We start from the raw sequence: 15,623 nt of genomic DNA, 5'->3' as shown, positions 1-15,623 counted from the left end.
TAACTGCAAATGGCTGCTTGAATGGCATTCGCCATTCTGTGTGTGCACTGTCCTCTCCAGGCTGCACTCCTGAGATGGAGTTTGTCTCATCTTAGGCACTGGCCAAAGCTGATTGTAGCAACAGCAGCAAATTAAATATTGTAAGACTGTGCAAGCTCTAACCTTAAGCTGTCAGAGATGTTACTCAGTTGCCTTGGAAACTTCACAGTCAGAACACGCTCCTATTTAGGAGCGACTTTAGGGCTTCAGGAGGAAAGGTTTATATTTTGCTCTTTAAACTGGAGTTGTTACTGTGTTTTCAGTTTACACGTATTTTACTTATCCATGCATACTACTGCAAGGTTGTATTTTGGATGCCACCATGTAAAGTGTGTTACTACATTACAGTTACCAGCCCATGCTTGCTAGGTAGAGGCATAGATGACCTCAGCCCTAGAGTGAGGATCAGAGCAGTGAGGATCTGCATGTCCTTAGCTCAGGTCGTGGTGTAACCCCAGCAGCAGCCAAGCTCCACACAGCCACTCCCTCACTCCCCCACCAGGGGGGTCAGGGAGAGAATCTGAAGGCTGACAGCTGGAAAACTTGTGGGTTGAGATAAAGTTCAATAGGGAAAGCAAAACCTGTGCATGTCATCAAAGCAAAACAAGGAATGAATTCGCTGCTTGCCGCGGTGTTCAGGTTGTACCCACTGTACCCACTGCTGGCAGCTGTTCAACTGTCTCCAGGAGTGCAGGGCCCCATCATGTGTGACTGGGGAAGACAAATGCCATCATTCCAAATGCCCCCTACTTTATATCCTGAGCATGATGTCACATGGTCTGGAATGTCCCTTTGGTCAGTTGGGGTCACCTGTCCCAGCTGTGTCTCCTCCCAGGCAACCCCAGTCTCCTCCCCAGTGTGGCACTACGGAAAGCAGAAAAGGCCTTGGCTCTGTGTGAGCCCTGCCCAGCAATAACAAAAGCATCTCTTTTTCATCAACCCTGTATTCAGTACAAATCTAAAACACAACCCCACACCAGCCCCAATGAGAAAGTTAACTGTGCCCCAGCCAAAGCAGCACAGCTCATAACTCAGTTCCACACTGCCCCTTACTTGGGACATTCAGCTGTAGCTCAGTGTGAACAAAAGAGGGGAGGGTAGTTGCATACGAATATTCTGGATGGTTGATGGTTCTGGAGTCTGCCTGAAGCATGCCAGCTACCATAGTAGCAAAAGTATTCAGGGAAGAGAGACTCAGAGCAGGAACATCCCTATCTGATGTGGTATTTGTGAAGTAATAATTTTCTGTTGACCTTCAAAACTGTCATTGTAAAAAGGACTTGACTTTTATAAAGGGCATTAAACCCATCCCAGGTCTCCATGCTACAGAGGTGAAGTTATTCAGTGCTGCTTTTTGTTCCCATCACAAAAGGTCTCCTTGTGCTTTCCAAGTACTCCTGTGGCAATTGGCTCTAGTTGGCTTGGGAATGCAGCAGGGCACTTTAACTATGCCCAGTTCTTTCTGATTTCAATGAAAATAAATTAATTAGCCTTAGAGGCGTGTTTACTAATAAACAGTGTCCAAGAAAGCCTGCAGATAAGCAGAACTATTTTATCCATCTCCAATTAAAACACGCCTAAATGTTTCTGTGCTTTTTTTCTAATTCAAGTTTCTTTGTTTAGTATATTTAGCTGTGCAAAAATAGGAGCAAGACAGTTGCTCTTGTGAAAGTTCTGAGGAATGCAAACATGAGTAGACAGTTTAAAAAGTCACAGTAATGCCTCAAAAGAGAAACAACTCTAGGTTTTCAAGAAGGAGGGAGACCCTGCACTCATTAGACTTTCATGCATGATCCCTAAGTCAGCAATTGCTTTTCTCTCCTATGAAAAATATTATATGTTATGTATTTGTGCACACATCTGTCTAGCCACCTATATATGTGTGTGCATAAAAAGGAAAAAACCCATATCTTTGATCTCTAAAGTTGATAAAGCCCCAGCAGACGAGAATGGACCTGTACTCCAAAGTGGGGTTTTGTTTTTGTTCTTGCTAGAAAGCTGTAAATAAAATTGATAATGTTCTTCTGATTTAGAATTTCATCTCTGAGAAGTGTTGCTTCTGAGGTCACTACACTACATTTGAATTGATACATAAATATTTGTTCTCTAAACCCCAAGCTGCATATTCCATGAGTGCTCTTTGGAGTGTTACTTTATTGCCTGTCCTAAGGATGTTCTAGAGCATGTTAGAAATGGTCACAGCTTTGTTTGCATTAGGTGCTGCTTGGCCTTCTAAAACAGAATGGATATCCCAATGTGCCCATTATCTTTGTATGGTACAGGCTGTGCCTGTCTTATAAACTGTGCTGTCAGGTTTATCATTTTCTTAGCGTTCTTAAAAAATTCATGAGAGGATAAACTTACCTTGATATGACAATACATTAAGGGACTGGGCCTGTCATGAAGTCAGTGGTAATAGTATTTTGTGCCCAAATTCAGTCTGCTATTTTGAAGATCCTCTGGAGTTGTCCTCCAGTGATTTGCAAAAAATATAAATGATGCCAGCATGAGGTGTCTTTTAGAGTTCTGCTTGCTTCTGTAAAAAGAACCAGACAGAGAACAAACCACTGAAAATGAAACTTCTGATTTTAATGTGAAAGTCCTGTGATCAGGGGAGCCTGGACTACCTCCTTCCTTACCATTTCTGTAGGGAAGCTTTCTAAAACTTGCCTGCCTTATTTTTCAGTGGTTTTATAGCCAGTGTGAGAATCTTGCCTGAAAATCTCAAACAAGGGCTGCGGTGCTGGAACATCTGTGACACTGATGCGTGGGAAGTGGAGCTGTGGATCGGCTCAGGCGTGAACCTCAGTCCTCCCCTGTGATTTAACATGTGCTTATCACCCTCAGGGGTGGGGGGGAGACAACCTGGGAATGACAGCGCTGTCCTGGGGAAGTTTGGTCTGCCTCTGAGACCTTCCCTTGTTCTCCTCCTGTGTCTGTGCCTCTGCACCAGCTCCTCTCTTGCTGGGGTGAATGTACACTGGCTGAGGCAGGTCTTGCTGAGATCTGATTGTTTAAGTGCTAACAGTTTGGAAGTCTGTTGTTCGGCACCGTTTCTTGATTATCCAATTTCACGCTCCTGCTTATATCACCAGTTAATCCTGGCTGCTGACCTTCACTTGAGATACAGCATGTCCTACATCCAAGTAACAGTCAGCACTACAGAGCTGAGAGGTGCTGGAGAGCTCTGACTTGTTAACACTTGGTATTCCCGCTCTGGGATCATGACCAGCAGAACTTGTGGTGCCGCTCTCAAGCATTGGGTGAACTTTTTCATTTTTCCACCCCCCCCTTCTGTCACCCATATGATATGGAAATTCTGAGGAACTAGCTAATTTTAGTATTTCTTTATATCAAATTTTTATCATTATTACATGCATTTTCCCCCATCCTCAAACTTTTAAAAATCCTCCTTCTTATGTTCAATAGAGTAGCTTGGATTTGCACTCTTCACACTGCCAACTCTATTCAATTAATTGCAATATTCCTCTTAAAAAGGGAATGCTGAGTAAGGATTTCAAAGATAGTCTGAGGTATGATCCACTGAAATCTGTAACTAGTTTTCTGTTTATTTTACTACACCCTGGATCATATCCCATGTGCAGTGTCCACTTGCAATTCCCCTGTCCTGCCATGGTTTGTTTTGCAATGCTGTGTGTGCAGGTCAGTGTTCAGCCTGGGTCTGGAGGGGTTTTGAGCAAGCAGATTTGAACATGCTTTGTGCATTTTTATGTGATCTGTAAAAACCAGGATAGAGCCAAGCGATCCTGCATCATGTGGCTGATGCTGTAGCCATGCTGCGGTCTTGCAAGCAAACAGGGAAATATAGATGGAAAAGGACTGTGTTATGGAAAGTACTTGAACCTGCTGTGAACCTTCCAGAGGAGATAGTCCAAATTGGCTCGAGTCATCAGCTGAGGAGGCTGATCATGTTCAACATCTGAAAAACAGGAATAGGCAAACAATTTCTGCCTTTGGAGGGAATGGCTTCTGATAAAAGACAGTGGGAATATCACAAAAGGAAATGCTTTCTTGACATTTTAATGCGAATCAGTAAAACAAGTCAAAACCAAGGGATTATTTGTAGACTGGTTAATCTTTCTCGAAAGCAATCTATGATGATAGAATAAAAGAAAACAAACCCCTTCAACAGTGCTAGGAAACAGAGACACTTCAGTTCATGACCTAGTTTCTTTCCAAAAACATCAGTGTTACATTTCAAAATTCTCTTTGATTATTCAGAGGAGTTTTTCCTCAGCTTTTTACTGTACTAATTAAACACAACAGAGTTGTTTCCCTCTGAGATAATTTGCATTTGAAAAGACAACTTGTCTCATGTAACATGCAATGTTACATAGCATAGAGTGATGCTCCATGTTTTCCAGTGTTAATACTCTTCAAAGCTTATGGAGCTGTTGGCAAGTTCCTCTTCTGGGCATGAGTAAAGGTGTTGTAGGGACACCGATCTAACTGTTTGTTTTGTTGTCTGATAAATGGCTCATTTTCTTCAGTATTTGCATGTGCCTTTCTTGTTCTCCAGAGGATCTCTCTCTTAGGATTTTTCTCTTTAGAATGCCTTTCCAGAGATGTGCCATGATGATCTTGAGCTTCATCACAGTCCTTTACTCCTACACTTAAAATTTCCAGCTGTGGTCCCAGTGATACTTTGCAGGCATGACAGGAAACCCTCAGGAGTGTGTCAGGACTTCATTTTTATAGCAAGCAATAGTAATTCAGCTTTCTCAGACTTGGAAGTGCAGGTTACAGTCCCTTTGGAAATTTTTATGGATGTGTTTCATCTTGGAGCTGTGCCATCAAAGTCTATCTATTGCTTTGTGATACTGTTCTGACTTCTGAGAGTTCTTGCTGAAATATTTCCAAAATAAAACTCCTGCTATCGCAGCTCTATTTGGGGTTAAGTTATGGTTTATCAGATCAGCTTTCAGGGCTTGCGCTTCAGGGGGGCCTCAAGGTTCCATGGAAGAAAAAGTTTGTGCAGGTCTCTTACAGCATTTTCCATCTCTGCTGCCCAATCCTCCTTTGCTAACCTAAAATGACAGTGTTCTGCCTCCCAGCACAGCTGACTCGTTGTGCCTCTCTACTCTCCCAGTTTACAAAACAGGAATCCCTTTTGTGTGTCCTGTTCAGATTTAGCCTAGCAAGCATTTGTTTAGTCACTGGTTTTGAGAAATATTTACCTTTAATAGTGCTGGAATGCCAACAATCAATACCCAAGTGTTCCTTCTTGTGAGGTCCATGTCTGTTCTCTCTTTGGTGGTCAAAGGTTTGTGAAGAGATGAGGGGGAAGAGAAGTCCACGTGTCCGGCAAATGTCCGAATAGTTGTGGTAGAGATCTCACTTAATTCACTTATCAGTGGTAGAGATGAAAGAGGAAAGAAAATGCTGATACTTTACAGGTAGAAAGGGAAAACCCCCAGGACTATTGCATTTGCTTAAAAAACCAAAACCAACCGAAAACAAAATGAAAAAAGGTATTTTTTAATTTTCTCTCCCCTGCTCCCGTGATTTTGCCGCTGACTTCCATGGCACCATAAAGAGATCCATCCCTCTGCTTTTTCTTCTGGTGTACAGTGACATCTACAGAGTGGAGCACAGCAAACAACACTTTCCCATTTAGTGCCACGTCTCTTTTTTGACTGTTTTGCTTTTATGTATCATTACTTTAAACTCATGATTTTTTGCATTTTAATGCATGTACAGTATTACTTGTCTTTGTACATTCCCATAGAAACGTACCCTTTTTTTTCTTTTACCCTGACAGAAATGACTTTGACGTTTGAAAATGCAGTTTACACACCCAAGCACAAATTCCTTTCTCTTGATGGGTAAACTGTCTGGTTCTACAGTGAAATGCTCTGAAAGATTTCACCTTTTTTGAAATAAGTTTTCTTTCACAACTGTGTTGTTTTCATCAAGAAGTGGGTTTTTGGTGCTTTTGGTCAGTGCTTATTCTGAAATTATCACAGATAGCTTTATCATTAGATGTGTTCATTATTGAGGTTAATGATTTACGTGATTTGAAGAAAATACTAAGATGTAAATTCCATTTAATTAATTAATAAATCAATAAGGGTACACATAGAGCTTTTTTGCAGAATTTTTCTTTGTTAGACAGAATCCTTAATTCTGTCTCATACATTTTTGCTTGGTTTACTTTGTGAGTTTATTTTTTTCCCCTTTTTTTTGTCTTTAAGAGGTAATTTATTAGGTATGTGTAAGAATATAGACACCTGGGCTCTGAACTTCATGGCATTTATTTTTTTGTTGTTTTTGTTCATGCTTTTTCTGTAAAGGTCTTAATTGTGGTATTTCAAAATATAAACATTTGGGGGTAATTTTTCTTAGCTCTTGGATAACATTAAATGTATCAAACTAAGGTTTAAAATTACTGAATCAACGTATATAAATATATCAGAAGTTGGTTTAGTCTTGTTTTTTTCCCCTACCAGGTCATATATGCTAATAATATTAACTGCAAACCAGATCCAGGTCTCATTAAACTAATACAGCAGAATGCTAATCAGAAAATTGCCAAGTAATGAACAAACCCCAGAACTTTTAAACCTTATTAAGCGATTGTAGCTGATGAGCAGGGTTTATAGCCAAGGCTTTCATGTCTGAAAAACGACCCTGAGAGTTTGCCAGCTGGCATTATGGGTTAATTTGGGGCAAACTCAATTTTCATAGAGGAAAGAACACAGTAAAATAATATCTCAGTGGAGCAGGAGGGAGCACTTGGAACCCATGTAGTAAAAATGCACTCGTATGTAGAAGATCCTTGGCAAAATGCATTAAACCCTTTGGAGAAATAAATGAGTAAAATAGTCCCTGTAAAGTATAAACAAACTATAGAATCTACGTAAGTAGTTAATGCTAGAAGACAGGAGTGATTTTCTAGGTGTCCAAAGACTCTTTTGCCCCAATAATATAATAATGTGTGTAAGATAATGTGTTGATAGATGAAATATATCCATTCCTCAAGAAGAGACAGAATAATTAAAAAAGTGCTAGTGTGATGTTTTAGCATTAAAAGGCATTGTCAGCACTTTTTTTTCTTCTAGGGGTCTGTTCTGTGTCCATACTCTGGACATTTCTTATGCTTATGTTCAGAGATTTTTAGTTGGGATTGAAAGGAGTAAGAAAAAGAAAGAAAAATAAAAACCGTAGAGTTTCACAAATAATGGAGCAAACTTCCATTTTTGTAGTGGCTTCAAGTCTGACTTTTCTAACATAAAGAATAATCACAGGAATCTTTCAGTTGCTGCAGTTATTAGGGAAAGGGGCATCTGGAAAATGTCTTCCATTAGCTGTGGGGTTTGGCAGAGGCTCTAAGCAAGCGTGGTCAGTGTAATTAAACTGCCAAGTGCTTGAGGTGCTGGACTTGTTTGCTGTATGTATTTGCCTTCAATAAATATTAGTATTTCTCCTAAATCTCCTGCTCCAGCTGTGTCCCTGACATCATTTAAACATGAATGTAGCATGTGACATGACAGCAGGGGGGCAGCATTTAGGACAAAATATGAGCAGGTTCCGTAGCAAATACCCATTTGCAATAGATTTGCAGTAGATCTCGTCAGGAAATGTTCAGTCTGACAGAGAAGGCAAAAAGACCTGACTCCAACAGATTTCTCTTAGTGAACTGTAAAAATTACCCTTTGCTGGAAAAAAATCAGCCTGGAGCCCTAAACTTTCAATGCTTTCAAAACTTTGTAGGCTTTTGGTCTGAATCCTTCTCTTTTTTTGATAAATATTAGAATATGGCCTGTGAACTTGTAAATTTAGCCCCTGGGGAGATCCCTGGGGTTGAGCCAACCCTACCACAGATTTTGGGTGAACGCTGAATGATGAATGAACTCTTAAGCAACGATCTCCAACAAGAGTTAAATCTGACTTAACCCTTTCTAGCTCAATTTGGTTTCAAGTTTGCGTTGCACTCTCTGTACCTCTTCATGTAGACACCCCTTTATCTTGTCAACCATGGGGAGACTGGACCGATCCGATGCAACCGGTGCAAAGCTTACATGTGTCCCTTCATGCAGTTCATTGAAGGTGGGAGAAGATACCAGTGTGGATTTTGTAACTGTATAAATGATGGTAAGTGGTAAGTGGTATTTCTCTGACCTGTGATTCATGCGAATTCCGTAACACTGTAAAGAAACTGTATCACTACAATGATTTTCTTCACTTGCTGACTTGCTGAGAAAACAGTTTAGGGAGATGCAGTAACTGGGCTTATTTCACAAATGAAAAAAAATTACTTCCCAAGAATAATACAGAATAAAGAATAAAACATTTGTTCAGTCTGATTTAAAAAAAAAAAAAATATGTATGGAAAATAATGCTGACTCATGAAGCCCAATCTGGTGTGATCAAAACTTTATTTTAAAATTTTACGTCAGCCCAGGATACAAAGCTGCTTGTGTTAACTGAAAGCAACTTCTGTGTGGAAAAAAATTAATTTCTTTAGGAAATGTAAATGTCCAGCAAGAAGCAGATATATAGAACCATGTTAGCCTTGTCCTGTCCATGACTGTGGTTGCAATGGTTAACTGAGCCATTAATCTTACTGTGACAAGTGTTGGTGTTCACAGAAGATACCATGCCATATTTGTTCAAGTGTGCTGCATGTGACTCATAACTGTTCTTGTGCTCTTGGCTAAATCCCAAATCTTTGCCAGAACTAGCCTTTCTAGACATTTGTATCAAGTTGGATTTGCCCAGCTGGATCACAGGGGGATAGTGCTTTCCCTAATACAGTCATCTTTTCAACTCTGAAACGTGAACCTCCACAGACTCGCTCCAACCGCGTTTCTGCCTCGAGCTCTGATGTTTGTGCAAGCCTAGCAGATAATAAATTTCATAGTTTGTTAACTCTCATAAAGGGAAATATAACTGCACTGGGAACACTTTAAGAAAGACATTTATGTTGCAGTGTCATTTTAAATCATGCTTTGTATTACTACAGTGTCTTTTATCCAAGTCAGAAAGCGCTTATTAAAAAAAAAAACAACTTTGATGAGGACTAAAAATGGCCAAGAAACAAGGTTGATATTCTCCTCACACACTTGCACTTTTACAGGCAAAAATGTGAAAAATAAGCATTCTGAATATGTATTCATTGAGGAACAAGGAGCTAAACCCCAGAGGTGACTCTTCCCCGAAGTGACTCTAAGCCTTAGACTGGCTCTGTTAAATTGTTGATGGCAAACCCACTTGATTTCCTACTTTTTACCTGTACCTGCAGAAGGTTCCCAATATAATGGACCTGATGCTCTCGTACACTAGGCCAGGGCTGTGAACCTTGTAGTGCTATTTCCAGTGCAGTGGTATTTTTGGATAAAGCAGGACAGGCTTTAGGAAAAGTTGTATTGCTGTCCCTCTGCAGAGCTCTGGCTGTAGTGATTTGAATTAATCTGAGGCTAGACTGTATCTGCTAACAAAATAGTCACTGTTAAGTCTGTATCCTGTGGGAAACAGGCTCCTGCCAGTGGGAATGACCTGGGTCAGCTTTACTGGGGAAGTGTTTAAACTCTTCCTTTGATCAGAAAAAGAGGAGCCTACATTAGTACATCACATCTGCTGAAAGAATTTGTTGTGTTGTTCCCCTCCTTTCCAAATTGTAAATGTCTTTTCCCTGGTTCTTTTGTTGGCTTGTAGTCCCGTCATTCTTCTTTCAACACCTGGACCACATGGGCCGACGGATAGACCACTATGAAAGGCCTGAGCTGTCCCTGGGATCTTATGAATATGTTGCTACTTTGGACTATTGCAGAGTGAGTATTTCCAGAATGCAAACCAATGTTATGTCAAGGCAAACAAGCTCCTTTAAATACTTAGAGTTGAGTAAACGCACTTGTAAGGTGAGCATCAGAGTCCAGGAACGTTCTAGAAGATGTAGATACACGTGGAGAATGTAATGTTTTGTTCTTTTGTGCTGCAGAGTGGGAGACAAACAAGTAATAATAACAAACAGCACAGCAAAGCCATGGATCACCAGTATCATTCATTTGGTACTAGCTGGTGTGTTGCATTTTTTAGGGGATATATTTGAGATTCTGATGAATTGTTGCATTTTAGATGTATGTCTTCTATGGATTCTGAAGACAGGCACACACATACATTGCCTTCCCAATATTGAAAACCTTAGGAAGGGAATTTGACCTTGTAATCTTTTCCCGGCAAGAGTAGTTTTGGTGTTCTTACCAGTAAGTTACAATGGAATGAGTTCTCTCTCCTAATATTGATTCACTGAAGGACTCAATCCAAAGCCCACTCAAGTCTCTGTAAATATTTGTAGTTGGTTTTATTAGAGAACTGAATTTGATAGTTCTGGGATCATAAATTACTTAAATTTTTCAAACTTTAGCTCAGTTTACAAAACTGCAAGTGTGATTTCATCTGACCACAGCACGGACATATTTTCCTGTTCTTGCTGAAATCAGGCAGAATTTTCTCCCTGGGAGTGGAGTTGAGGTCATGGTAAGGTTAGGAAAGGCAACTGGGCCCTACGAAGTCTTGGAGTAGCTACCAGTAACTTCCTCAGACCATCAGATTATTGCTGGTATGAAGAAAATGGACAGGTTTAATTCTACTTTTTGACTAGGGCACTGCTCCAAATCCAGTGAAATCCCTGGGATAACCTATAAAGATTGGATTGAAACCTGGGTTAAACCACAGAACAGAAGAGAATTGTGGTGGTGAGGCATTACAGAAACACAGTGGGGGATGCTCAGTGTGCATCCAGTGTAGCTCCATCAAATTCTGAAACCTCTTGTGTGCTGAACGGCTCTGTGCCATTTCCACCCTTCTTTTTCTCTGCCAGCTTGTTGCAAAGGCCCATCCATAGACTTACTGGAATGTTACAAAAATGAAATCTCCTATGGAATTAACAGTTACACTGGAAATGCCAAGTCATTAAATGTTACAGAAGTTAACATTATTTTATAATTCACTTTTCATTTGGCTCCGAGTTGTAGAGGTTTAAATATTTTATAAATCCAGTTCAAGACCAGAACTGAGAAGTTATTTCCTTTTCTGCTTATCAAATGACAAGGATGAACAGCCACAAAAAATGTTAACAAATCCCAGCTGGTTTGCATTATTGCACTCCTGCTTAGTGGATGTGCCGAGAGCACGAGCCCTTGTTTCTACCATATATTTGTCAGAAATTAGGCAGAGATTCTTTATGAATGGTGATCTGATACAAGAGTTTAGAAGCAATGTTTGGTGCAGTTTCTGAAACTTTAGGATTCAAGTAAACAGAACAGCTTTGAAAAATACTGCCTGGTCTCAGTTCACAGGAATTAATCCTGATTTACACGAGTCAAATGAGTGCAATCAAGGGTATAATGTTTAGTTTAGTTTAAAGTGTGCCAGGGATAAGTCATAATTCAAGGGTTAGATGAATTTTTCTTAGATGGAGTTTTCTGAGGTTTACTTTAACAAGTATAATTTGCTTAAGTAGTCAGAACTCTGTATGAAGGCAATGAAACCATATAATGAAAAAGCTGTTCTGAATTTGACACCAAGTAATGAGCACTGCCCTCTTAATGGGAATTAGGAAAACTCATTTTAGGGACTGTGATGATTACTGTTGCTCTGTTCACTTTATATGATCTTCCTAGGTACATCTCTAAGCACTCCTTTTTTTCTTTTAAAACAAAAACCCCTTCCTCTTACTCTTTCTTCCTTACAGAAACCTGTGTCAGTACTGTGTGCATGATTTGTGTGCCCCTTACACTGTGGATAAGAGGAACTCCCAAAGGAATCCATACCAGCCCCAGCCCCATGCTGCTGTGTGTGCAGCAGTTACGTACATGGAATGTTCCACTCCCATGCTTTGATTGTCTTACAGAAATCAGCTTACTCCTGAAGGTACACTTTGCTGTCCAGAGTGTGTTGGAGTGTGAGACAGCAAGGCAGAGACAGGATGCAGCCAATCACCACTGAGTGCTGCAGAGAACTGAGATGTTTTAATTCTGGTTCAGTACCTAAGTTGTACTTTCTGTTTCCAGATTGGTTAGAAATCCCTTAAACAGCTGTTAGAGGAAAAATGCTAAGGAAAGCTGAATTTCAGCATTAACAAAATTATATTCCATCTTGCTATAGGGAATGCAAAACCATATGGGTTTGCCAAAAGGCAACTTTGTTTAAACACTTGAATTCTGGCAGAAAATGTTTGTGTCGCATCTTATCTAATAAGCTGTTATCCTTTAGATATTTTGTTCCATTAGGATGCTGTTTTCCAATGACAATGTTTTATTCCAGGGCTGGACTTTACCCAATTCGTGTCAGCTTTCTGCAATAGTCCCTGGTTATGATTCACAGCGTTTTCCAAACAACACTGTATTTACATTGCTTTTTATGGTACCACCTGTACAATTTTCCTCATAACAAGACACTGTCTAATTTTCCCTGTGAATGTTTTTTTTTTTGTGTAGGACAAGAAACCTCCAAATCCACCAGCTTATATCTTCATGATTGATGTATCCTACAGAAACATAAAGAGTGGCCTAGTTAAACTCATATGTGATGAGCTAAAGACTCTGCTAGATAAACTTCCAAGGTAAAGAAACAGAAGTGTGCTTTGTTTAACTCACTACACTGCACTTCTCATGAAGCAGCTCTGCGTGTTGAAAGGCAAAACCAAGCTATAGAAAATTTACAGAATTTACAGTACAGGCATTTTTGGGGTGATAGTGACAAAATGTTAGTTTTTAGCACTGCTGGCAGTTCTTAGACCTTGATGTTTGGGTTTACTGTATGAACAGAAAGTCTCTGCCATACCAACTGCACGTGTAGCTTGCATTCTTTTCCTTTCTTGCAGTGAACTCTAGTGGTGTTTTCAGCTCAGTCCCAGCTCATAGTTACACTTTACTTGCTGTAGTTGTGTTTACTGCAATGCTGCTTTTCTCATTAAATTAAACAGGGAAATACCCAAACCAGAGTACTCGAGAGTGGCCACTCTCTTAGAGCCATAGTGTTGGTGCCTTGTATCTTTAGCTCTTACAGTTAATAAGCAAAACATTTAAAGCATCTTGCTGCACTGCGAGACTTTCTTGTCCTGGTTTGTACCTGAGAGGAGAACAACTCTTGTGGGCAGCAAACATCTTATGAAATACAGCACATGTGCTTTATGAGCATGAAACACACATGTAGCAGTCTTGCTGCTGATCAGTATTATTGACAGGATATTATTTTAGTGCAGTGTAGTATGGGTTTTAGTGTATAGATATACTTTTCAATAAAGATTAAACAGTGATGACACACGTAGTGAAATGAGAGCAGTGAAAGACTCAGAAGTGATGTAGACAAGGTGTTTCTCGTCTGCATATAAAAAAGAACTTCCAAAAAGAAAATATATTCGAAGTGGCAGTACTTGCAGAGGGAGAACACACTTAAGAAATGGAGAGAGCAGTGTGAGGAAGGGTGTGAGATAAGATCCTTGGGATAATCTGGGATATGCAATTCCAGTCCAGGGCAGGGGGGTTCGTTTGTCAGATGCCCATGTAAGGCCATCTCTCAAGTACTTTTTCATTGAAGATCACACTGGAGACACAAGTATTCGGTATTATCCTGAACATCTCAGAGCTTTCCATCACGATCAGTTATGACTCTGAAGATAATAAGAGGCTTGAGTGGAGTAACAAAAAGCAGCTGGCAGTTTACAAACACCTAGGCTTGAATAGGGAAAGTTGAGGAAGAATGAAAGCAAGTGTATCTACATCACAAAAGAGAAATATTTACCTTTCTCCTCACTGGCACTCTGCAGAGATCTGCTGCCAAATAATGTGGGCCAAAGTTTTCATGTCCACTGAAAAAAGCAATTAAAAAGAAAAGAAAACCAGGCCCTTTAGTTTCCTCAGACTTGTCTGTTGTCCTAAACAATATTAATTTAGAAAAGACCAACATAAGGCATTCCACCAAAATTTGTGATAAGACTTTGTGCTGAGGCACAAACATCACTGTGTTCATTCAAAGTTCATTTTCTGTTGCTGGACAAATACACCTGCAAAAATACTCTGCTCTTACCACATGAGGGAAAAGCCTTGTGCAGGGAATTCACCCTGTGCTTGTATCTTTAAGAGGAAGGACTTGGGATAGTGAAGTGATCTGTGTCACAAAAAGGTCTTGCTTGCTCAAATGTTAGAGCAGATGTGTTCAAAATGTGTTCCAAGCCAGAACACAAGAGAAATCGAGAGAAATGTGTTTATAGAAATTGTACTTATGAGCTCAGAAAATCACCATAATGAGTTGTGCAACTATGATTTTAAGGTGCATGACTAAAACAACATTTGAATGCTTTTCTGTAATATGATTCCTTGTCAGACTTAAAAAAGAACTAAATGCTGTGTGAGCTCCACAGGCAATTGTCTGCTGATCTTTAAATGGTGATAGATCTTGGATGAAGTGTGGCAGTGCAGACATGGGTAAGAGCAGTATCTGGAAGAAAGGTCCAAACACCTGCTGTGTAACACCTTTGGGACTAGGATGATGTGGATGCTTCTCTTTGACAAAGGAGAGTGCTGTATGTATAGAAATGTAATAGTACTTTGTCCTCCTCAAGCTCTGGGATGCTCCCCACCAATCCCGTTACTAAGAAGGCAGTGCCTGAGTGCTGAGAGTGATTCGGAATTTACATCCAGAAGTGATGCATCTGTTTGAGTTACTGTATCTTGAAAGAATTACTTAAAATGCTTCTTTGTGCAGTGTGCTCAGTAGAGAATATTGATTCATTTTAGGTCAAAGTAGCCCCTTTCTCATCCAGCTGTGTTCCCATAAAATGCAAATGGCAGATTAACATTCTAGACTGATGGCAGAGGTAGTCTGTAGAAGAGTAAAATTATTTCTCTGCCAAGGGCAAAGTTTTAGATAAGGCTCTGAAACTGCCAGTGGATGGTGTTTGCAAGAGAAACCCTGCTACAAAAAGATGCTGTTCTATTAGTTGAGACCAGTTTTTGACAAGGATTGCCTTTTAATGAATGCTCGCTGAAGTGAGGACTGCGAACCTGGTAAAGGGCTAACTGGGACTGATTGGTGGTGCTGCTACTGATGGCAGAAGGGCTGGTGCTCTCAGGAGTCATCTCCACCAAACCACCCACCAAAGTCACCAGATATTATTCAAGCCTGGTTCTGCTCTGATTGGGCATCAAGCATTAGTGGCACTGAACCACAATGTATCCTAAATAAAGACTGTTTTCTCATCATGTCTTGTAACTAATTGTCCTCTTTTTTCCATGTTTTGATGACAACATGGTTTATTCTTTATCTTAGGGACTTTTAACTGTTTGAGCAGGATGCACCATTGATGTAAATATATATTTCTTTAAAAATAAACAATAGAGCAGTTGATTTTATCAGGGTGTTTGAATTTGACCCAAGGCAAAGCCTGAGGCCATTACATCTGCTTGGTTGTTGTTTGCTTTGTTGCTCCCAGCACAGATAATGATCAGAGAGTGCCTTGCATGTGGAAGGAATGCTTTTATTGCGAGGCCAGAATTTCAGAATTGTAACCACTTGGGTTTTGTTTTTCTTACAGAGAAGAGCAAGAAGAATCCTCAGCA

General features: G+C 40.1%; 1 protein-coding gene across 1 annotated transcript in view; it reads left to right on the top strand.

Annotated features, from left to right (window-relative positions):
- Positions 1-15,620, top strand: part of SEC24D (SEC24 homolog D, COPII coat complex component) — a gene marked incomplete at its 3' end in the record, with an annotated part of 51,254 nt that extends 35,634 nt beyond the window's left edge. Inside the window, exons 12-15 of the mRNA XM_039383507.1 lie at positions 8,016-8,154; positions 9,718-9,833; positions 12,501-12,625; positions 15,599-15,620. Coding sequence (XP_039239441.1) covers positions 8,016-8,154; positions 9,718-9,833; positions 12,501-12,625; positions 15,599-15,620 — 402 coding nt within the window. The remainder of the gene's footprint in view (positions 1-8,015; positions 8,155-9,717; positions 9,834-12,500; positions 12,626-15,598) is intronic.
- Between the last annotated feature and the right edge of the window lie 3 nt (positions 15,621-15,623).

The sequence above is a fragment of the Pipra filicauda genome, unplaced genomic scaffold (assembly GCF_003945595.2).
Source record: "Pipra filicauda isolate LSUMZ 115617 unplaced genomic scaffold, ASM394559v2 scaffold312_size1046226_pilon, whole genome shotgun sequence".
Classification (NCBI taxonomy): domain Eukaryota; kingdom Metazoa; phylum Chordata; class Aves; order Passeriformes; family Pipridae; genus Pipra; species Pipra filicauda.
This window is presented reverse-complemented; position numbering and strand designations above follow the sequence as displayed.